The sequence below is a fragment of the Epinephelus fuscoguttatus genome, linkage group LG1 (genome assembly GCF_011397635.1).
Source record: "Epinephelus fuscoguttatus linkage group LG1, E.fuscoguttatus.final_Chr_v1".
Lineage (NCBI taxonomy): Eukaryota > Metazoa > Chordata > Actinopteri > Perciformes > Serranidae > Epinephelus > Epinephelus fuscoguttatus.
This window is the reverse complement of record NC_064752.1, coordinates 30425629-30448953: the sequence shown is the minus strand read 5'-3', so window position 1 is coordinate 30448953 and position 23325 is coordinate 30425629. Positions and strand designations below refer to the sequence as shown.

Sequence of the window (23325 nt, the reverse complement as noted above, 5' to 3'; positions counted from 1 at the left end):
AACAAACTCACTATTTTTAAATATCTCATCAAAAGAGACTCTCACTGCAGCCTGTTCTATTTTGTTCTACAAATGTCAGCGTGCAGCCTCGTTCTGTGGACAATAAACACGGTGTAGACTTCCCTCTGTGTCGCCGGTAATGAGGAAATACTGTACAGCAAGTGCAGGACGGAGCAGTGAGTAGCTATGTTTCCATCCAAAAGTGACTTGAATCATTGGGAAATGCGCATTAAAAGAAATACGAATCCTGTGTGTTTCCATTAAATGTACAGACTTTGGTGAAAACTATGAACTTGCGCGAGTTTTCCGCAGAACTGGAAACAAAACAAGTCTTGCATTCTTCTTCTAGGTTTTCTGGTGGTTGGCAACTAGCTTGTAAATGCATGACCACCTTCCCAACCCGGAGTGTGGATATCGCCATGGAGAGAGGTGCGCTACGTCAGACTTGATTCGAACATAACTGTTTCCATCTCCCATTTTGCGAATCAGCATTTTTTCGAATCAACCAAAACCTGGCTAAAGCGAACGTATTTTAGTTTGTGCGAATCAGGGGATTTTAATTCGAATTTTGGCATTTCCATCATAATTTTCCGATTCGATACTAGATGCGCATCTAAACAGGCTGATGGAAACATGGCTACTGACAACAACCCTGCCCACATTTGAGAGTACTTTTGGCGGTGGAAATGCTTGAGTCTAGGTACCATGTCTGAAGGGTACTTTTGGTTCCAAAGGTACCATATCGAGAATGTTTGGTGGAAACGGGGCTCTTGAGGTGAGAGTTCAAGGGACCCTTTTGAAAATGGCCATGCCAGTTGTTGTAGCGATTGTATCAGGTGGGCTCCTGGCGGTTTCTGGCCCTCCTTTGGGGACGCCACTGCTGTCTAGAAAAACATCAATGGATTCAAAGGTACTGTAGTTCGGCACAAGAGTAAACTAGCTAAACAAGGCTAACTACCATCGAGTGTGCTGGGGGTCAGAGGTCAGCACAATGGGGTAGGATAAATACTTCACTCACTGAAGTTCAAGGTCAGTTAGATGCAGGAAGCTACAGACATATTGTTTATGCTCATGTACACACACACAAACAGCTTTAGTTATTTAACTTTGTACCCCTGAGATTGTCCCACTGTGTTGAATATTTACCCGTATTTACCCATGTTGTCTGACTTTGGTTCCCCTCCTAAAAGTCACACTAACAAATATAGCAAATGAGAGGAGAAATCAAATGCAGCTGTTTAAGGTCCCAGGCCACAGGTTGGGGGTTCCAGCCTGTCTCTCATGTCTGGCCACTTTGCTTCCTTGAGGCCTTTCTCAGCTCATTAAACAAGTCTTTATTGGTGTGTTAAGAGTCCACCTGTGAGTCATCCAAGCTGAGACGGCAACTTCAATGTATAGCCAAGCACAAGGGTCACCGTATATGACTGGTCAAAAACCAAATCTGCATGGAGGCAGTCTCATATGTTGCTGGTATCTGCTTTGCTCTTGTAAAAATGCAATTCCACAAAACACTGACATGTTAACGTGACACTTTGCTGCCCTCATGATGGCTCTATTTCATCTATGAACTGACACTGATGACATTCATTGACCACAGTGGTGTTGTCACTTATATGAGATGCCCTATAAAAGGGAGAAAGTGCTTTGAAAATGGAGTTCCATGGGTATTTGGTTGTAAGTGGCAGGTATAATTGATTCGTATAACCATAGCATTGACACTAGCATCACAGTGTGAGCGTGTAAGTAATGAGGAAGGCTTTATAGCTGTGTGGCAAATAACTGTGGCTGCATGTTTTTCCACACTTTTTTGATGCAGTTTAAGAAAATGTCAGTCTATTCTCAAGAAAGCTTCACAAGACTTAACTGGAAACCACAGCATGCTTTTGTATGTTTCCATTCGTGTGTGCAAATGCAAAAATAAATCACACTGCAACTCAAGGGTGTGCCCGCATTTGTGGTCGGATTGTGGGTTTCTGCTGGAGGTATGTGGGAATATGTGCAACTGCTAAGCCCTCCTGGCTTGCCCAACAATGTGACAGTAAGAGAGGGGGGATAGCCAGTGTTTGATCCCATCAGCCAACATCTGGCTCTCAGGAGGAGCTAAAGTTAGCGGCACATGCTGATGTCATTAGCGTAAAATGGGAGTTATATTCACAGAGCCATGACCCTCACAACATCCCGATACTGTGAAAGTAGGAGAGAGGGGAGGAGGAGAAGTGGATGAATAGTGTGAGGATTTTAGGATGAAGAGGGGAGAGAATGGATTATACATCTGGGTGATTATGTAAGTGACTAATATTGATGTTCTTCAGCAGTTGAGCCAGATCTTTCATGTTGGCTTATATCTGCTGCTGTACTGTTAGAACAGGAAGTGAGAAAAAGACGAGTACAGGGTGGATCAAAGTTGCAACAAAGCTTGTTAGGATTTAATCAGTTCCACTCACCCAGAGCTGCTGGCCACATCTGTCCAATCAAGTCCCATCGCCATGGTGGGCTCCTGGCTCCAGAGATGGCCACAGTACTGCCAACCAAACATTGGTAGGCGACTGTGTTTTGAAGACCACCACCTCATCAGAGACTTGTGGTTCTTGTGAGGTTTTCTTTGGAACCCTCTCTGGCCTGGATCTCCTCACTGACTTAATCGACCATTAGACATGTGCTAATGATTAATAAATGGCTGCGGTCAGGAGGCTTTGAGTGTTGAGGCCACTCTGATATGATAATGCCATTATTAGATGTGGGTTATTCGGACCCTTGGGGAAGTCTTTCATTTGGTTTAGGCTTCCTCGTTGGGTGAGGTCATTGCTTTGAGGCTCCACTGAGAAGAAGCCAACGAAGCGGAAGGCCTCTCACTGAACATTTTCAACAGGCCTATCTGAGTAATGACCGCTGCACAGCAGAATCCATAGGATCCATATCAAGTCACTCTATTTGACCTTTGTTCTTTGTCTCCACTGTAAGGCATTTTGTTTGTGGCCCTCTCACAGAGCTGATTACAGCGATGTAGGTCACCTCTGACCCCCCTTGTCCTCATGATCTCAGCTACACTATACCTCTTCTGCGACTCTCCAGTCCCCTCTCGACCTTAATTTATCCCTATCTGCGTGGCAGCATGTCCTTTGGAAGTGACACGTGAGGGTTCAGACACATGAATCTATTCGTTTGTGCTTGGCTTACCAATCTCAAGCTGCTCTGATGGGTTTCAACTGAAGAGGCCAGGAGCAGGAGCAGGGGCCGCAGTGCATGATGCCTGTGATTTGCCATGGGAAACAGACGAGGTTATGATGCCCTTGTGACCCAGGAGTGTGGGGATCGTAGGGGTCAATAGGGTTTCCCCCCCTTGAGGACACACTCAAGCTGTCTTGAGTGTGGAAGGAAATGACTGGAAACCTGCGCATGGGAAAGTGTGCATTCCAATCGAATTCCATTAGCCTATCATTACTGCCATTACCATCACTATCTTCACCACAAACAGCAGGGGATGTGAGTGCTCTGGTGCTCACCTGTGGAGTACAGCGTCACGTGAAATTTCTGTGGTGGTTATGTAAATTTACTCCCAGTTAAGCTATGACTTGGTTTTATGTCTTCTACCACAGCTTATAACTTATTCCATTATTTTATCCCACAGTTATTCAGCTGTTAAATTAGATTACAACTCAGGATTCGGGACTGGGAGTGGTTTGAATAGAAATGGTCTTACTCATGGGTGGGTTATGAGACAGTGGGCCCCTAGGCACAGATATGCGAAAGGCCACGTCACCTCTATATAGGAGCAACATACACAGACTTTATGATGGTTTAGCCTCTTTTTGTTGGTGTTTTTTTTGTTTCTTTGTAGTCGTTATGCATCTTTGTGTGGTTTTGTGTCTCTTTGTGGTATTTTGTATGTGGTTATTTTGTGTCTCTTAGACAATTTTGTGCCTTTTTTGATTGGTTTGTTTCACTTTGTGGCTGTTTTGACCATTGCTGCAGTTCCTTTGCATCTCTTTGTGTTGTTTATGTGGTCCTTTTGAGTCTCTTCCTGGTAAGTATGTGTTCACACTGACACTCTGGGCCCCTGGGACTGTGCATGGTAGGTCCATTATCTAATCCATCCATGGTCTTACTCAGGCCCCCAATTTACCTGACAATTTTATGATGACATTGACTGAAGACACCTACTGCCACACTTTGTCATTTCCAAGGGTGTAAATTACATATGGATTGTAGGCACTTGTCCTTACCAATCTTTTAGGAGGACAGAATTGTCCCCAACGATATTTGAGCAAATTAGTTCTGTGCACGAAAATACAGGACAAATGTGTCTGTCTGTATTGATTCAGTAAGGGACAGTGAATTTTATTTTTTTAATACAGGACAATCCCATGCTATGTCTGATCAGAAGTGTTTTCATTTAGTTTTTGGTATTTTACTGCTGATGAAGAGCAACGCACTGCCGCTTTGCCTCATCCAGAGAGTCTTGGGGTCGTGTGTCTGTCAGACGGTCTAAAGAGGAAACTGCCATATCAGCAGAGCAATCACACAATACAGAGCAGAGTATCAGGCAGATTTTTTTTCTTGAAACATTATGACTTTTTTCACATTAAATTATGAGTTTATTTTTGTTTATTCTCAACATCTCAGAGAACACAGATATGTGAGATGTGCAGAAAGTTTTGAATATGAGCAGAAATCTTACTGAAACCTATTACCAGCTATCAAGGTCCAGGGACCGGTTGCACAAAACACCCTAAGTTTTCTCCTTACATATGACACTTAAGGCTTAATTTCTCCTTAGCTGAGGGACTTACACAGTTAAACAAAATCCCTTAAAAGGTTTTCCGTAGTTAAGGTAAAACATAACTCATTTACTGCATTGAAAGAGATTTTACAGTGGTAAAAGTTTCCATGGAGATTGTTTGTTTGCTTGGACTGACACTTGTGATTATCATCATTTCACAAAGTTGGCTTATAGTTAGATGGTGAAAAAGCCAGGGTCTTTCTTGCAATGGCCTCGGTATTCCTTAAGTATAAGACAAAGACAAGGATAAAACCATAAATACATCAATGAACATTTTACGGAAACCTCAAGGACAAGACATAAGGGTGTTTTGTGCAACGGATTTTTATTTTGAGGAAAGCTTAACTAGAACTTTAAGGAAAATCTTAACTCAAGGTGTTTTGTGCAACTGGCCCCAGAGGTGTATTAAATGATTAAACTGAATTAATGTGTCATTGATGTAAATAAGTGCCACATGCACATTTAAAGAGGTTACTCCCACAAACAAGAGAATAAAGTGTTGACTCAGCAGGACTAACGTTAAATGAGAGAAGCTGATCTACAGGAGATTAACTATTTGAAAGCAATAGCCTACATAATGTCCGAGAGCCTTACTGCATTATATTGTATTTTATTTTTACTTGTCACCATTGTGCATGAATTTTGTGTTTTGCTTTATATAAATAAAGACATTTCTAACATAAGATGGTGCATAAAAATTCACTAGAATGCAGGAAATGAAATGTACGATGCTCACAATTTCCTGGTAGTGGACCCCCACACCCCTGCTTAATGTTGGCCCACCAGTGTTAAAATGAAACCTACGCCTATGACTTCTTTCATTCTGTATGACTTTCAATCATTGTTTTCTTCCCTGAAATATTCAGATACGCTGTATACAAAAGTAGAAATAGCCTACTATAATGTGAAATTACTGTTAAAATCTTGAGGTGGACTATGCAAGTATAAGCAGCAAAGTGGGACCTTTTTAGGTGTTAAAAGTGCTTATTATGCAGCAGAATAGCCCCATAACAAATTACCAAAGGTCTTTTCAATTTTTTTGGTTCACTTATTTTTGTTTTCATTTCGTGAACAGAGTGGTGTTCATTAAACAGACATTTAACTGACTTCCTCCAGTCTGTCACAAACAAAGCCACAGCGCACGTTGCTCTGGCTCTCTCTGCAGTTGGTGAGGCGTTACGTCTTCGTCTCCATGACAACCGTTGCCGCGTCCAACCTGTACATACCGGTAGTTAACTTTCTCTGGGAAACTGAGATTTCAGAAGTTTAACGCGACAATATTTCAGCTATGTAGAGGAAACTTTACAGGAGAGTTACAACTCAAGGTTGAATTTAAAATAAGGTAACGTCTGCCAGTGGTATTTTTCTGTTGTTTACGAAATTATATTAGCAAACGTAACGTAACCGGGTTGTTAGTTTGATGGGAGGCATGAGAGAAGTGATGTGGCTGATGTAAACGGTCGGACCTGAACGCTGCATTAAATGTTGTTTGTGCTAACATTAGCAAACTAGCTAATGGTAACGTAACGTAACGTAAGTTAACGTTAGCTGTTTAGCAGCAACGGTCGGTTACAACGTACACGGAGAAACAAAACTTTAGTTGGTGAATGGTGTTGATTTCCCAATCTTATTTTCAAAATATAAAGTTTGTTAAACTTTGTAACTGACGTTAGGTGCCTCCATATACAGTCTATGGGTGCTCCTTGGACACAAACAAAGGTGGGCTACTTTAACGTTAAAGTATCCACATTTTGTATCTAAGTTAACATAAAGTATGTTGAAGCACTAGTCTATACCAGGGGTCTTCGGCGGTTTTAAGGCCAAGGACCTCTTACCTGAAAGACAGACAGCACAGGGACCCTCTACTTAATATATAATATTGTATCGCATATTAAACTGGGCAGCTGGAGGCTGTCAGGCAGTAGGCCATATAAGCCTCAGGCTGCAGTCTTGACCTGTATTTGCTCTTCAGGTTGGTGACAAAGATAAGTTGTTGGAAAAGGCAAAATATGTTGGATTGATGTTAATGTGCATTGTAAGACATATTGATATTTGAAAAGAAAAAAAACGTTGAAAAGATTATCAAACAATAATTTGGCGGCCACCCTGCAGTGACTCTAAGGGCCCCCAAGGTGTCCTGGACCCCCTGTTGAGGACCCAGGGTCTATACAGTTCAATTATTTTAGAAGAAACTGAAAGGATTAAATCCATGCTTCCTTGTTCACACATACATCATTTTATTCTGCAAGAAGATGGAAAGGAAATATATGCCTGGGGTTGGTGCACGAGTGCCTCGTCCCCCCAGCCAACCTCCAGAGCCAAGGCCTCCTGCTCTGAGTCGCAGGTGCAGACTCCCTCCACTCAGGAAATGTCTTATGACTGAACAGAAAGGCATCTACTCAGATATCATCACTACATCCAAGTTCCAGGTAAAATAAGCTCATGCTCTTGATGCTTCAAATTATGACAGACATTTCATTCTGATGTCAATGCCAAAAAAGAGTTTTTGCTGTGCTCTGATGAAAACCAAGAGTGTTTATTGATTAGTCTCATACAGCGGGATCTGACAGCCAGCAGAAGTCACAGGGCCAATCCATCTCTGAGTTCAAGGATCTCAACAAAACAAAAGGTGAGATACTGTACAACATGACATTTTTACACTTGCATTTCAGTCATTATTTTCGATACAACAATGTATTCATAAGAGAAATATAATACACTTCTCTAAAATACATGTTGCTGTGTGTAAAATCTTTGTCCTGCTGCACTTTTTCCCTTAGTTACACTTTCCAAGACTCCATCTGTCCAGTGTGAGCTTGTTGAAAAGAATAACTATGGACCTACCTCACAGCAATCACAGATTTCTTACTTCAGTCATGGTGGAGATAAACCCAAGGTCCAGATAGCCTACCAAACCATTCCTGGCCAGGTCCCTCGCAAGTTAGTGATAGAGAGGTATGCAATGTGTGTGTGTGTGTGTGTGTGTGTGTGTGTGTGTGTGTGTGTGTACACTGTGTATGACAGAAGAGGATGTTTAATCTCATGCTGTTGAGCTTTTCGTTCTTTGCATCTCCTGTAGTGAGCGTATTGCATATACTGTAAGGCCAGATTCACTGGTGTGTGCGTAGGACATTGAGCTATCATGCAGTACAAATTCAGTGGTTTTGTCCTACTGTACATTAGCTTGTTTAGTGGGGTTCATGAATTGGTTTAATTTAACTGACTATTGTTAAGACCTGTTGATGCTGTTTTATTGTTTTCTCATAGACTTCGAAGGGAATATTTGGAAATAGGCTTTGAACAGCTCCTGGCAGAAAAAGGCATATCCTCCAATCTCCTAATGCCAATACATCAGAGCAGTAATGATGAGAATGTCACTACGACAGACAATCCTGTATCACCCTACCTCCCCCTGGAGGTGAGTCTGTTACTGCTGCATGTTTTTTCTATGGCATTTCGCTTGTCATTTGCTGCACCATTGCATCCCATATTTAGGGGCTCATCACCACCCCACACTTATCTTTCCTGTGTTTCTCGTTTAGATATTTGACAATGAGGAGTATGAATGCCGGACTCCAGAAGACTGGCTTGCCCTGGGCAACGCTGAAGGATCACCTGATCGAAAACCTATTCCTGCAAAAGCCCTGCTGCCTACAGATAACAAGACCTCCTCTGGTAAATGACAGAAATATACTGTGTAAACAGAGATAGACATTCATTTCTGTTCTTTGATGATTACTCTCTTCTCTCTCTTTTTAAGATAACTCAAAAAGCTCCTCCCTGGAGTACAGCTGGCATTTAGTTGGGGTTCTTGACTATAGTATGGAGAAATGTCAGTACCTGGTACAGAAAGTTCAACAAAAGAGCAAACTGACAGGTGAAGAAGTGAATCCCGCCCTTGCACTGCAATGACACAGTTTGTCTTATCATTTCCTCTTGTCTCTGTCACCCATTTTCCATTTTCATGTTGATCATGTATGTATACCTTTTACCTTTCTCTGTTTTGCCATGCTAGCAGGTACTAAGTTGTGGGTACCCAGGATCAGATTGTTATTCACTGCTGAGGATCCACGTGTCTTTGTCGAACGGATCCAGTTTGCTTTGGACCGGAGGAAGGAAACAGAAGCTCTGCTTCTCTACAACTTGTCTGTGGACTGCATGCCCATCTGGAGGGGAACACCCTCTCTTGATGCCCACAGTCTTCAGCGTATCAAAAGACACACCCTCTCAACCCCTGGGATCCGACTAAAAAAGTGAGTACTTTCAGTAAGTCAGTGTGAGTACTGCCGTCATTGTCTCCTTGTTCAATATAATCAGTTTGATAGATGATCCCTCTGAGCTGTAATGTAAACTCACGAATGCAGTGAATAAAGTGTATAAGAAATATTATGTGTGTAGTCTGGAGAAGTGTATAGGAGACCTGGAAAGGGAGGTCAAGCTGGATTATGACCGTACAATGAATTGCATGAGCTTTGACAAAGTAGTGACGAGCCACCCAGAGGAATTTACACACATCACGCTGCCACAGAGGGATCCTGAGGAGGCACCACAAAAAGGTAAGCCAGTTTGCTTTGTATACATTTGTTTGAGTCAGTAGGGTCGAGACTAAACAAATGTATTAGCACCGAACACCTGATATTCATCCTCAGAATCTAAACACTGTTTTGTTTTATTTATGTACAGAGTGCATTGAAGTTTCTCACATTGCTTATAAGGAGAACCAAGCTGCTTTTGTCTTCCGCTCCCTGCTAACAAAGCCAGAGGTGATCTGTGCATTATCTGAAATACGGTCTGAGTGCAACAAAGTAGCAACCATGAAGCTGTTCAATGTCACCTTGATCAAACCACTGCGACTGGACGAGTTTGAAACCATCCAGTCTCAAATGCATACTCAGGTATTGTAGCATTGGAGTGGTTTTTCCTCTTCTAGTACTGGGTATGACTTCAAAGTACCTTTCATTTACACTGTTTGATTGTCACTGCCACTACTGATGCTAAAACAAAGGGTCATCAGGGCACCTTATCAGGCCACATATTCATGGTGAAACCATTTGTTTAGAGATTAACAGCAACAGTCCCTTATTTTAGGCTACTATGGTACTGGTAAAAAAAAAGTCCTGTTCAAACCCCATTCATTCAAACTTAACCATGGATAGATTTTTGCTGCTGATGTTAATTGGAAATTACAGGAAAGACAAACCTTGCAGAAGAGGAAGAAAACACCTGAATTTCACATGAATATTGAAACCTCAAATCTTTTTCTCTTTCTCCAGATACACACGTTTCTTAGGGATTCATGGATGGTCACGCTGAGCAACAGCATACAGACCAACCTGGAGAATATTGGCCTGGGCTCGTACAACTTGAAAGAATCTCGCTGGGAAATATACAGGATGTCTAAGCTGTACAGACTGATGGCTGTAGTGCGCTTTAACCTGCAGGACTCTCTGCGATTTCTTGTGCAGAATTCGCTAGCCAGCCTGACTCAGCTGCTGTTAAATGCTTGCCACAGTGTGCTGACATGTCCTCAGGACCTGGTCTGGGGGGACAACCTTACCACAAGCCCCTACAAGTAGGATATCATGCATTTGCACAGATTGGTACACATTCACATTCACATAAACATGAAGGATGTTCCTTTATTTTGGAGTCAGTTATACATTATATACTCTGTTCAGTTATAAGCAGTGTTTGAAAGTGAGTGCGACATAACCTGTTACTCTGCTTTAGTATTGTGTTGGTTATATTACTCTATTCTCCATAACTAGGCCAAAAAAGAACCCTCTTTTCCTGGTGGACTTGGTTCTGGATCAGACTGGGGCTCATTACAGCACTCCACTGGAGAATTTTGAGACATCTGTTGTTAACCTGTTTGATAAGGCCATTATGGCCACATACGACATACCACAGCTTGATAAGGTAAAATAAAATCTGTAATAATCTAGGTCACAGAGCATTAAATTAAAACCAGAAGTGGGATATAAAATTTGTTTATGATTGATTCTTCTATCCATGGATCATGACAATGACCAATACTTAAGGGGACAATAATTTAATAGTTCCTCTCTTGTCCATGCCAGTTTGTGATGCAGAAGTTGTTCATCGGTGGCAATCCGTTGCTTGAGTCAGTCAATTTGTGGGAACCAGAAGTAACTGAGCTGAGAGAGAAGGTCCGCAATGCTCTCATACAAGCAGCCATACCTCTCAGGGCTTATGCTGCTGAATATGAAAAACACTTAGAGCTACACAACTTGGACATAGAAACCCATGTTAAGTAAGTCTGAAATTATATTTGCAAGTTTTCCCACAAGGTTAAAAGTCAGTCAGATTTATGGTCCATTCAGTATGCTTTTCTTATGAAACTGAGTCATTTAAATCTTCTCTGCTAGATCTCATACGCATGCAGAACAGACATCCCAAGAAGTGAAGAGAGAGGTGGAACAACATCTCAAAGACAAGGAAAGGCTCGAGCAATCTCTGCCATCCTCCATTGTCATCGGTCCATTTGTTGTCCGTGTGGAGGCCATACGTCAGGCTCTCTCCAAAAAAAGAAAGGCTTTAGCGAATGCAATGCTGGACCACCTTGTTCTGAAGCTGCGCAAGCAGGTTGATGAAGTAAGTAATTTGTTTAGAGCCCAGAAAACATTTATAAATACTTAATTACGCAGTATATACTGTAAGTTTATCTCATATTGAAGTGCCTTGTTGATTTCTTTTACACAGGACGTACATTTATTTCAATTTAAAAGTGGCCTTTCCCTTCTTTTTTAAATGTAATTATAAGCTTTTGTGTTGTATGTGTGTAGGCATGTAAAGAGTGCAACGCAATGAGTAGAAAGCTAAATGAGAAGCCCAACAGCGTTGAGGAACTGACTGAAAAACGGGACTGGATGAAGCAAATCCCAGAGCAGCTCAGGAATTTCAAGGTGCACATGCATGGACTGGCTACTTCTGTTATGTATCGTATGAAGGGTTACCTTTTCAATAAATCTGATTTTTTTTGTTTTCAATCTTTCCACAACAGGACCATATCGGCAAGACGCTGGCAGACTATGAGATCATGGAAGAATTTTACTACTCTCTTTCAGATGATGATGTCAATAAAAAGTAAGTGTAAAATCATGCTGATGTTGTGATGTTCGGAATTTAATTTGTACTGTTTAATTTGTATTTAATTTGTGTCTCATGTGAATAAGCATGATTTAATGGGTTCACAGTGGTTAGAGTGTATAGAGAAAACTGAGAAGTTATTGAAATCATTGCTATATTTATCTCTGCAGGTGGAGAGCTATTGGGTGGCCTCAAAGGATAATGAGCCAGATGGAAGCAGTAGTGGTCCAGAATGCGGAGGATGAGGCACGCTTCCATAAGATCCAGCTGGCCGACCAGAACGACTTTGAGGAGCAGCTAACCTCTCTACAGGTCACCTGAGTCAAATAGATTTTCTTGTGTAGCAGCAAGTTAACTTGCAACCTTGTTTTGTCGCGTCTGAAAGTAGACCTCCTTTATGATTTGTATTTTTTCTGAGGTCTTCTTATGAACTGTCTTTCTTAAACTCATCCACTCTAGATCAGCAAAGTAAGTTGATGTTATCTAATTCTAAATCACAGCAACTGTGTTCACAGATGCTGGTTGCTGGCCTTGCCATTAATACGGACATTAATCATGCCCATGAGGTGGCCAACGAGATGAGGCGCACAAGCAAGCAACTTAAGGAATGTCACACAATGGCTCAAACCTTCAACTCCAGAGAACGTCTGTTTGGTATTCCTGTCACTAATGTAAGTGAAAGAGAATCCTTCAAATGATGTCTAGATACATTTTGTCATTTCAGATAACAGATTATTTCCACTTGTTTTTAACTGTTAAACAAACTGTAAAATAATGCTTTTTCTGACAATGAAATCTAAACGTGTATTACAGTATGATCGGCTGCAGAAGCTGGTAAAGGATTTCCAGCCTTATAAAGATTTATGGACCACCACCTCAGATTGGCTACGTTGGCATGAGAGCTGGCTCAGTGACCCACTGTCTTCCATAGACCCTGAGCAGCTTGAACGTAATGTTACAGATGCCTACAAGACCATGCACAAATGTATCAAACAGTTTAAGGACATTCCTGGTAGGTGACACATCTATCACCATTCAAACTTGACAAAGTGAAGTGTGATTGTTACAGTAATATGTCTGACGTGTTCTTTTCTTGGCCTGCTTTCTTTGTCTTACACAACTCCAGACTGTCAGATGGTGGCAACTGTAATCTGCAGCAAGATTGAGGACTTCCAACCTTACGTTCCTCTGATTCAGGGCCTGAGGAACCCGGGGATGGGGAGCTCGCACTGGGAGATGCTTTCAGAACGCATTCAGATAAAAGTCAAGCCCAAAGCCAACTTGACCCTCTCCCGCTGCCTGGAGCTTGGCCTACAGAACCACATGGATGACATTGCTCATGTGGCTGAGGTGGCTGGGAAAGAGTACACCATTGAACAGGTACCCTGGAACGGGAGACATAGTCTGAGTACAGTGTTTGTAAAGTGTTAAGTTATATATAGAGTGTCACAATGTTTGGACAGAATTGGGTCAGCTTATTTGTAATTTTATCAAGTGAAAATGCAGTTTTCATAATAGTTGCATTAGATGTGTGTTACACATTTGTAGGCTTTTCACACTGCATTCTCTTAGCCCTGGGCTAAGAGTTGACCCTGGGCTAACTTAGCCCCTTTTCACACACACACATTAGTCACCCAGGATAACCGAAGCCCGAGGCTTGACGATTCAAACCGCGCCTCTGCCAGCCCTTGGTTAAATGTCAGTTGAAACACGTAACACATGTTAACATTCTAAAATTCTGTTGTTTACTTTGCCCCATTTTACACTGGCTACTTTTATCCCGGAGTTAAGTCAACTTTCAGGGATAACCCTGCAAACTCAGGGCTAACTCTGCTTCGGAGCAGGGCCAGAAAGCCCCAGGCTAAAGTCAGGGTTAGCCCACTTTGAATGTGTCAGGACTGTGCCAGTGTCACTGTTTCTCAGCTGATGGTGACACAGAGACTAAGTGACTCATGCTTTTATAGCTCCAAGCAGCTCCACTCTCTTGTCTTGCTAAAGCACATTGTTAGTGTTTGAATATCTTTTGTTTTTCACACGCTCTCACTCAGGCTCTGGGAAAGATGGAACGAGAATGGTCAACAGTAGTCTTTGATGTGGTGCCCTACAAGGAGACAGGCACCTACATCTTGAAGAGCCCAGATGAAGCGTCCCAATTGCTGGATGACCACATCGTCATGACCCAGAGCATGTCCTTCTCTCCCTTCAAAAAAGCCTTTGAGGGCCGAATCAACACCTGGGAAAGCAAGCTCAGGATGACTCAAGTACACACAAACACACACACACACTCACTTAGAAGCTTGTGTCTTGTATCATTATCAGGAAGTGTCCTATGATGTGCTGCTGCCCTCTGCTGGTGCTTGCAGGATGTGCTGGAGGAGTGGCTGACATGCCAGCGTTCCTGGCTCTACTTGGAGCCCATCTTCAGCTCTGATGATATCAACCAGCAGCTGCCTGTGGAAGGAAAAAGATACCAGCAAATGGATCAAACATGGAGGAGCGTCATGAAAAGTGCCTTTAATAATCGAAAGGTCAGAGCTTCCATAACACTTCATTTTAAAGGACTAAGGATTTGTTTTTATACAGGGATAAACATAGTGCTAGATGATAATGATGCTCACTGATGTAAACTGTTAGTATGTGTCTCTACCTTTCTCCCAAGGTGATTGAGCTGTGTCCAGATGCTCGTTTACTAGACAAACTGAAAAAGTGCAACACGCTGTTGGAACAGGTGCAGAAGGGTCTCAGTGACTACTTGGAGACAAAACGAGGCTCCTTCCCCAGGTAAGCTTCACTGAAAGTGTCCTGGAATACACATACCATTTCCTGAAGCAGGTATGCATGGATGTAACTTTTTCATATGATACCACAACCAACAGTGAGTGGCCAAAGAAACGTGCTTTGGTTGCTATAAATAAGGGAATTATGATACCAAAAGGAAAACAAACAAATATCTTGATAAAATAAAGGCTACTTAAAACAACAATTATGTACAACAACCACTCTTGGTCTGTGGACATTTTCTGACCAGAAACACTGTTAATTACACAGACTTAGTTCATTTTACTGTACAGTGAATATTTGTTTGCAGATTTTACTTCCTGTCAGATGATGAGCTCCTGGAGATTCTGTCCCAGACCAAAGATCCTACTGCTGTACAACCGCACTTGCGCAAATGCTTTGAGAACATTGCACAGGTTTGTTCTGGCTGGTTTCTTTACAGTTGTTCTGCTCATACATTACTGGAAGTATAACGTGTATACCACATATGACTGAGACTTCTGTTGTTTCTCAGCTTCAATTCCAGTCAGACCTACAGATCACACATATGTACTCTGGAGAAGGGGAGGAGGTGAAGCTGTCCTTGCCAGTGTGGCCAACTGGAAATGTGGAGGACTGGCTCAGGGAAGTTGAAAAATCTATGAAAGCCACATTGAGGGACAACATTGACCGCTCACTCAAAGTCTACCCTGAGGTCTGTGACCCTGACTCTTACTTTGATGTTTTTTATGTGTTTGTAGTCCTGTATTGCTTGTTTGCACAATTTTAAAGTGAGGCATATATATGCTGTCCAGTTTTCTGTATCACCTGCATGTGCTCTCTCGACCCCTCAGCAACCTCGTGTAGAGTGGGTGTTATCATGGCCTGGTCAAGTGGTGATAGCTGGCTGTCAGGTCTTCTGGACTGCTGAGGTGTCTGAGGCCTTGGAGCAGGGAGACTTGGCCAGCCGTCTTTATCCCCAGCTACAGACACAGGTGTGGATTTAGTATTAGAGTGATCAATATTCAAACTGAATGACACTTTGAATATCCATCATTTATGAAAGATACACAGATTCTATTAATCATTGCTAACATTTACATTGAACTTTATGAACGCTACAGTATACTGTATACCGACATTCTTAAGATTTTCCATTTTGTTTCTGAAGCTGGGTGACTTGGTGCAGCTGGTGAGAGGACGTCTGTCTAGGATGCAGCGAGCTGTGTTGTCCGCCCTTATCGTCATAGAGGTCCATGCTAAGGATGTTGCAGCCAAACTGGTGGAGCAGGAGGTCTCAAGTGTTAATGACTTTGAGTGGATCAGCCAGCTCAGGTTATCTGTTTGTTTTGCTGCTCTGTAATTGTTTTGCTTTTCAGTTCTGTTTCTGTATACCATCATTATGCAACACTATGGGTGCAGAATACGTTTAATACTGATCTGTTACTATTTGTAGATATTATTGGGCTAGGGATGACCTGTACATCCGTGCTGTGAATGCAGAGTTTTTGTATGGATATGAGTACCTTGGTAACTCTGGACGTCTGGTCATCACACCTCTTACTGACAGGTAGTTGTTAATTCTAATGTTCATTCTGTTTTATCCTGAATGCCATATACTCATTTGAATACAGCACTTCCTGCCTCTTTCAGATGCTACCTGACCCTAACAGGAGCTCTACACCTGAAGTTTGGAGGGGCTCCTGCAGGTCCAGCAGGGACAGGAAAGACAGAAACCACTAAAGATCTGGGAAAGGCACTAGCTATCCAGACAGTTGTTTTCAACTGCTCTGACCAGCTGGATTTCATCGCTATGGGCAAGTTTCTTAAAGGACTGGCCAGGTGAGAGGCAGTTACTAAAGTGTGATAAAAAGTTGGCTGTTAAACATCACAAATCTTCCATCAAACACATTCATGTTGTATTTTTATGTTGTCCTCCTTTCTGTAGCTCTGGGGCCTGGGCATGCTTTGATGAGTTCAATCGTATTGATGTGGAAGTGCTGTCTGTGGTGGCACAACAGATCACCACTATACAAAAGGCCCAACAGCAAAGGGTGAGAAGCTGATTGACTAGAAATACACATGCTGGTACCTACTGTGCATATTCACAGAGTTGTAGTTTTTCTCATGCTTCACATGTTTGAGTTGTAAAAATATCAGAGATTACACTATTCACCAATACTGAAAGCTGCTCAGCCAACTACAGCACTTTCCCTTTTACAGAATTAAAGTTGATGTCAATCATTTAAATTCTTAAAGGGACCAGTCTTGCTGCAAGTAAAATTGGAATCAACTTTTACTTTTCTTTGATTACTTTCCTTTTATAAAGTTGCAAAATTTATAAATTGTTTTTACCATCACTGCACTCCAAACACATAGAAGTAGTTATATGTATGTCAAAGACGACTGTGTCTGTATTGTGTTTTTAGGCGGAGCGGTTTGTGTTTGAGGGGGCAGAGATCCCTCTCGTCCCTTCTTGCGCTGTATTCATCACCATGAACCCTGGTTACGCTGGACGTACTGAACTGCCCGACAATCTCAAGGTTTGAAATGATGATTTAATTTTAGATAACTGTACAACACTGAGGTTACTCAGATGGGATTCACAAAAGGAGATTATATTTCCTACAGGCACTGTTTCGTCCTGTGGCCATGATGGTACCTAACTATGCGATGATAGCTGAGATCTCCTTGTACTCATTTGGCTTTAGCGATGCCAAAGTCCTCTCCAAGAAGATCACCTCCACTTTCAAGCTCTCCTCTGAACAGCTAAGTTCTCAGGTATTGTATGAACTCAGAGGAGATCAGTGTTAGAATCAGCTAAATCTCCACATCCATTTCTATCCACCAAGAAAATGTGCTATTTGTTCAGGGCAGGGGGCGTATGTGGTATTGAAAAAGGAAGTTAAATTAGCATGCGTATAATGTGACAGACATTACTTCTTTAAACATTAGTAAAACTTGAATTTTACAGCATTAGACGGTAAAATATTAGTATAGGACACATACTAACATAGTTAACATGTGCCTTATAGGATGGAGAGATGCATACAGTATGTAGGTGTATGTGTATAAGAATTAGAAAGATATGAAGATATGATGACTTTGCTCTTGTTTGTATATAGGATCATTATGACTTTGGCATGAGAGCTGTGAAGACTGTGATCTCAGCTGCTGGAAACCTGAAGAGAGAAAATCCTGACATGAATGAGGTTAGAAATGTTTTCTATCTTTTGTTTATGAAATAAAGTGTGAGACATTGTGACCCAAATTTTAATGGAGTTTGAAAAATGACTTGTCAATTAATATCGTATCCTTCTGCAATCTGGCTGTCTCCCAGGAATTGATCTGTCTGCGAGCCATTCAAGATGTAAACGTACCAAAGTTTTTACAGGACGACCTGAAGCTCTTCAACGGTATTGTGTCCGACCTTTTCCCTAAGACCAAACAGGAGCCAATCAACTATGGCACACTGGAAGAGTCCATGCGTAATGTCTGCAGCCAGAAGAAGCTCAAAGATGTGGATGGTTAGTTTTTTGGAAAAACAGAAAGTATGTTTCTAGATATGCAGGTGCCTGTGTTTTTAGGATGAGTAGATGACAGTATTTTGGTGATTGCAGGTTACATTAGTAAGTGTATTCAGCTGTATGAGACCACGGTGGTAAGACACGGCCTGATGTTGGTGGGACCGTCTGGATCTGGTAAAACCAAGGTGAGTCTTTTACTTGTCACAATATTGTTTACAGTTGTATTCGCAAGTTGACAGTGATTTTTGTTCTGCAGAGTAGAGTCCTGCATGTATTACTGTTGCATGTGTCAGTGTTATGAGATACTAGGGGCAGCAATAACAGCTCTGAAGGGCCAGCCCTCTGTGAGTGGTGGTGTGTACGAGGCGGTCCACATATATGTCCTCAACCCCAAGTCTATCACCATGGGACAGCTCTACGGGGAGTATGACCTGCTCACACACGAGTGGTAAGTATTCCAAACAAACCAAAGAACAAACAACAAAATGCAGACTTATACTATACACCAGTGACTCTCACAGTGGGATCAGTAGCACTCTGCCAGGGGTCCTTAACTGAAAAACATTAGTAGCCTCTGCTCTACACACACTTTTTCTCCTTCCCATAGGACCGACGGTATCCTCTCATCTGTTATCCGTGGAGGTGCTGCATCCATGGACAAAGACAAAAAGTGGTACATGTTTGATGGGCCAGTGGATGCTGTATGGATTGAGAACATGAACACTGTGCTGGATGACAACAAAAAACTGTGTCTTAGCTCAGGGGAAATCATCAAGCTCACTGATGTACGGTTAAGTTCTCACAGTCCTAATCTTTTTGACCCCGTGTTGTTCCACATGTATCTGGACATTTTGTGTTTTCCTCATGCAGGTGATGACCATGATGTTTGAGGTGCAAGACCTGGCGGTGGCATCTCCAGCCACGGTGTCTCGCTGTGGTATGGTCTACCTGGAGCCCAGTATTCTGGGCCTCACCTCTTTTACAGAGTGCTGGCTGAAGCAACTCCCTGAAGCTCTGAAACCGTTCACAGAGCAGCTCGACTCCCTGTTTGACAGATTCCTGCAGGTGACAGGGGACACATAACTGAGAGACACCAGCAGGAAATCCTAAAGCTTTTCATTATAGTTGATTATGATACTATAAACAATGTGTTGCCTTTGTTTCATTTTACCCAGGATGCCATCACATTTGTCCGCATATCAGTAAAGGAGGTCATCACATCTCTGGACAGCAACCTCACCTGTAGTCTGCTCAAACTTATGGACTGCTTCTTCAATCCATTCAACATTAAAGAGGTGTGTGCAGCTTCTCTTGTGTTAGATTGCCTCCCATGAAATGAATATATAGAGATTTTTGTGCAAATATGCTATTTGAAGCAACTGGAACACTCACAGGAGTTTTAGCTTTATATGGTAAATATTGTGTGGTTTAGGGAAGCTGTACAAGGTACTTTAAAACATCAACTTTTTAGGCAGCCACTAGTTCACCGGGTAGAACGAGCACCACATAAAAGCTGAGTCTTTGGCAGAGCCTGGGTTTAAATCTGGTCTAGGCCCTTTGCTGCATGTATAGTAGTAGTATATGCTAAGTAAAGGCAAAAAACCTTAACAATAATTATGAAAACATAAGCTTCATTTTCTTGTAGGGTGAGAGGCCAGCGCCCCAAAAGAAACTGGACCGTCTGAAAGAACTGATTGAGCCCTGGTTCTTTTTCTCTCTGGTGTGGAGTGTGGGAGCCACAGGAGATGCAGCCAGTTGTAAGCGATTCAGTGCCTGGCTCAAGAACAAAATGGCAGAGGAAAAGGTCATGTCAGCATCTCTGTTTTAGCATCCCAGTACCAAAATAGTTTTAATGTAATTTGTATTGACTGTTGGATTGTTTCTTGACATAGATTAATGTAAATGTGTGAATGTCCTTCAGATTGAGTTATGCTTTCCAGAGGAGGCCCTGGTTTATGACTACAGGCTCGATGATGCAGGAATTAGTAACTTTAAGGATGATGATGAAGATGAGGAAACAAAAGTAAACAGATTATGTTTAATCAGACACATTTTTTACACAAATAACACCATTAGATACATTTTTGCTTTTCATGCAATCATCCCTTTACCTGTTCTCTAGGTGCAGTGGGTCAACTGGATGAAATACGCAGAGAGTGTTGTCATCAAGCCAGAGACAAATTATGCTGACATCATGGTTCCCACTCCAGACACAGTGAGAATGTCTTTCCTCATGGACATGCTTTTGACAAATAAGAAACCTGTGAGTACTGTGATTGTTGTTGAGCTTTACACATCTGTCTACATACACTGCTGTTTTGAAATAAATGTGAAAAAACTGTACTGCTTGTCAGTATAATATGTTCACAGTTTAGCACTAATTGAGAATCCAAAATAAATGCTTGATGTCTAAATGCTTTTATTCCGTAGATAAGGCACCATTAGACTAGATGTATGTTTGTCTGTGTGTTTGATCCAGGTGCTCTGTATTGGGCCAACTGGCACAGGAAAGACCCTGACCATGTCAGAGAAGCTGCTGAGGAAGATGCCTGCTGAATACATCACACACTTCCTCATGTTCTCTGCCCGCACCTCAGCCAACCAGACTCAAGATTACATTGACAGTAAACTAGATAAAAGGTATGTCAGCTCCACATTATTTACAGTACAACACTATATTTATGACCCACAATTTCAACGATGCATGTGCTTGTGTGTCAGGCGGAAAGGTGTGTTCGGACCACCAATAGGGAAACATTTCATCATGTTTATTGATGACCTAAATATGCCCATGTTGGAGACCTATGGTGCTCAGCCTCCTATTGAGCTGCTGAGGCAGTGGATGGACCATGGAGGCTGGTATGACAGGAAACAGATAGGTGAGAATCCCACCCTAGTGTTTCTCTATGCCCGAAATATTAATTGTTACTGTTCAATACATAGATTTTGCTGTTGTTATTTTTGCTCAGAAATACAAATCATCTCTGTATGTTGAGCTTCTCTTTAGTTTCCCTGCTCTCTCTCCACAGGGACATTCAGGCGATTAGTGGACATCAATTTTGCCTGTGCCATGGGACCCCCAGGTGGAGGCAGAAACCCCATTACCCAGCGCTTCACACGCCACTTCAACTTCCTGTCCTTCACTGAAATGGAAGATGCTAGCAAGAAAAAGATTTTCTCCACCATTCTAGGCAGTTGGATGGGTGAGTTGGGCCTGCAAATATGTTTGATATCACTGGTAGGGCAGGCTTTTCAGGGAAGAGAATGTTCATGTTAGGTAATAAAAAAAAAACGTTCTTAACTGGATCTTTGTTCTCTTTCAGATGGAAGTATGAGTAAGAGGGAACCAGGCAGTAAGTCAGGGACACAGAGAAAGGAAGTAGATTAAGAGTGCAAAAGGTGTAAAATGTCATTTAATACTCAACATCAGTTAGTATAGCTTGGATGATAAGAGAGACGATACAAAACTAGTCTGAATAATTGTCACACATTTATAGATCATATTTTAAAACATGTTGACCAAAGCTTGTGGAAGTGTCTTGTAATAAAGTATTGTCTCATAATCTTACGGTTATGACTTTCACATGATTTTCATGTTTTATTTTAACACTTCTCTCTTCAATCCTGCTTTTTTTCATCAGGACCTGTACCAGCCATCCAGCCACTGAATGAGCCTCTTGTAGATGCTACAATCCACGTCTACTCTACCATTACCTCCCAGCTCCTCCCAACTCCAGCCAAGTCCCATTACACCTTCAACCTCAGAGACATGTCCAAAGTCTTCCAGGGCATCCTCATGGCCGAGGCTGGAATGATAGAGGTAGTCAGATCCTTTCTGGTTTAGTGACTTGATCCATTAAGTACTTAGAAATTCAATTCGATTTGAAGCAACTAGTATCAGCAGTGCACTGTGTGGCTTCACCCTAACAAGAAATGAAATAAATATGGGCGCCATAGAATTATCATGTATGAAAAAGTTTGAAATAAGAAAAAATGTCATAAGGATTGAAAGTACATCTCAAAAGCCCCATAATGAAAGTCTTACTTTGGTGATTTTAGGACAAATTGCAGCTGTTGCAGCTGTGGTACCACGAAAGCTGTCGGGTTTTCCAGGACCGCCTGGTGTCTGCTGAGGACAGGGACTGGTTCACCTGTCTCCTGAAGGACTGTATTCAGGAGTTTGACTGCAGCTTTGAAGAGGCTGTGCCCTCTCGGCCTGTTCTGTATGGAGATTTCATGATTCCTGGAGCCGACCACAAAGTCTACACACTCATAGAAGACAATGAAAAAGTGAGTGGTGACAACCAGAATTAGAGATATATTAAGGTATGTTTTTTTTGTACATCACCAAAATGCTTTGAGTTTTTTTACCCCATATTTTACATTTAATTTAGTTGGTGAAAGTAATGGAGGAATACATGGAAGACTACAATCAGAGCAGTACCACCAAGATGAAGCTGGTGCTCTTCATGAATGCCATTGAGCACGTGTGCCGTATTAGCCGCATCCTGCGCCAGCCTCTGGGCAATGCCCTGCTGCTTGGAGTGGGTGGGAGCGGACGCCAGTCACTCACTAAGCTGGCTTCACATATGTGAGATTCCCACATTTTGTACAACTCCCATGCCAACAGACCAAATACAGCTTTCTTTAAAAAGCAAAACAAGTTTTTTTTGATTGATGTTTGACTGTATGGTCAGCTGTTTCCACTGATTTTAACACACTAATAAGTCTGAATGAGATGTGAAATAGATGCATTAATATATGCAACAATGAACATTCACTTGTCTTTTTTTATACCAGTGTTGCATTAAGTACTGATTATTGAATAATAGTTCAGGTTCAGTGGTTGCTGCTTAAAAAAACAACTTCTGAGATTGTTTAACCACAAAGTATACACAATTTACTGTAAAAGTCCTTGAAGTATCCTGTGTCCCAGTCCTCATAGTGTGTTTGTCCATATTCAGGTCAGAATATGAGTGTTTCCAGATCGAGCTGTCTAAGAGCTACGGTCAGACAGAGTGGAGAGAAGACATTAAAAGCATCATGCTAAAGGCCGGCCTTCAGAACCAGCAGATCACCTTCCTCTTTGTAGACACACAGGTGAAACATTCTCTTATCACCTGCTACAGCATACTGCACGTGTGTGGTAGT

General features: G+C 42.0%; 1 protein-coding gene across 1 annotated transcript in view; it reads left to right on the top strand.

Moving 5' to 3' along the window:
• Positions 1-5990: 5990 nt before the first annotated feature.
• dnah1 (dynein, axonemal, heavy chain 1) overlaps positions 5991-23325 on the top strand; it is a 33407-nt gene continuing 16072 nt past the window's right edge. The window contains exons 1-50 of the mRNA XM_049590998.1: positions 5991-6122; positions 7030-7209; positions 7328-7409; positions 7561-7735; positions 8048-8198; positions 8323-8455; positions 8541-8657; positions 8796-9033; positions 9179-9336; positions 9464-9675; positions 10054-10352; positions 10549-10699; positions 10861-11054; positions 11170-11395; positions 11587-11706; positions 11805-11887; positions 12061-12202; positions 12406-12561; positions 12704-12902; positions 13017-13270; positions 13939-14151; positions 14254-14418; positions 14550-14671; positions 14979-15084; positions 15183-15362; positions 15502-15642; positions 15819-15982; positions 16104-16217; positions 16301-16489; positions 16596-16701; positions 17077-17190; positions 17279-17428; positions 17773-17859; positions 17988-18174; positions 18268-18359; positions 18468-18622; positions 18782-18959; positions 19045-19239; positions 19350-19469; positions 19820-19978; positions 20096-20197; positions 20297-20437; positions 20654-20814; positions 20896-21053; positions 21204-21377; positions 21498-21527; positions 21816-21994; positions 22234-22464; positions 22569-22765; positions 23139-23274. Coding sequence (XP_049446955.1) covers positions 7033-7209; positions 7328-7409; positions 7561-7735; positions 8048-8198; positions 8323-8455; positions 8541-8657; positions 8796-9033; positions 9179-9336; positions 9464-9675; positions 10054-10352; positions 10549-10699; positions 10861-11054; positions 11170-11395; positions 11587-11706; positions 11805-11887; positions 12061-12202; positions 12406-12561; positions 12704-12902; positions 13017-13270; positions 13939-14151; positions 14254-14418; positions 14550-14671; positions 14979-15084; positions 15183-15362; positions 15502-15642; positions 15819-15982; positions 16104-16217; positions 16301-16489; positions 16596-16701; positions 17077-17190; positions 17279-17428; positions 17773-17859; positions 17988-18174; positions 18268-18359; positions 18468-18622; positions 18782-18959; positions 19045-19239; positions 19350-19469; positions 19820-19978; positions 20096-20197; positions 20297-20437; positions 20654-20814; positions 20896-21053; positions 21204-21377; positions 21498-21527; positions 21816-21994; positions 22234-22464; positions 22569-22765; positions 23139-23274 — 7713 coding nt within the window. The 5' untranslated portion in view covers positions 5991-6122; positions 7030-7032. The remainder of the gene's footprint in view (positions 6123-7029; positions 7210-7327; positions 7410-7560; positions 7736-8047; positions 8199-8322; positions 8456-8540; positions 8658-8795; positions 9034-9178; positions 9337-9463; positions 9676-10053; positions 10353-10548; positions 10700-10860; positions 11055-11169; positions 11396-11586; positions 11707-11804; positions 11888-12060; positions 12203-12405; positions 12562-12703; positions 12903-13016; positions 13271-13938; positions 14152-14253; positions 14419-14549; positions 14672-14978; positions 15085-15182; positions 15363-15501; positions 15643-15818; positions 15983-16103; positions 16218-16300; positions 16490-16595; positions 16702-17076; positions 17191-17278; positions 17429-17772; positions 17860-17987; positions 18175-18267; positions 18360-18467; positions 18623-18781; positions 18960-19044; positions 19240-19349; positions 19470-19819; positions 19979-20095; positions 20198-20296; positions 20438-20653; positions 20815-20895; positions 21054-21203; positions 21378-21497; positions 21528-21815; positions 21995-22233; positions 22465-22568; positions 22766-23138; positions 23275-23325) is intronic.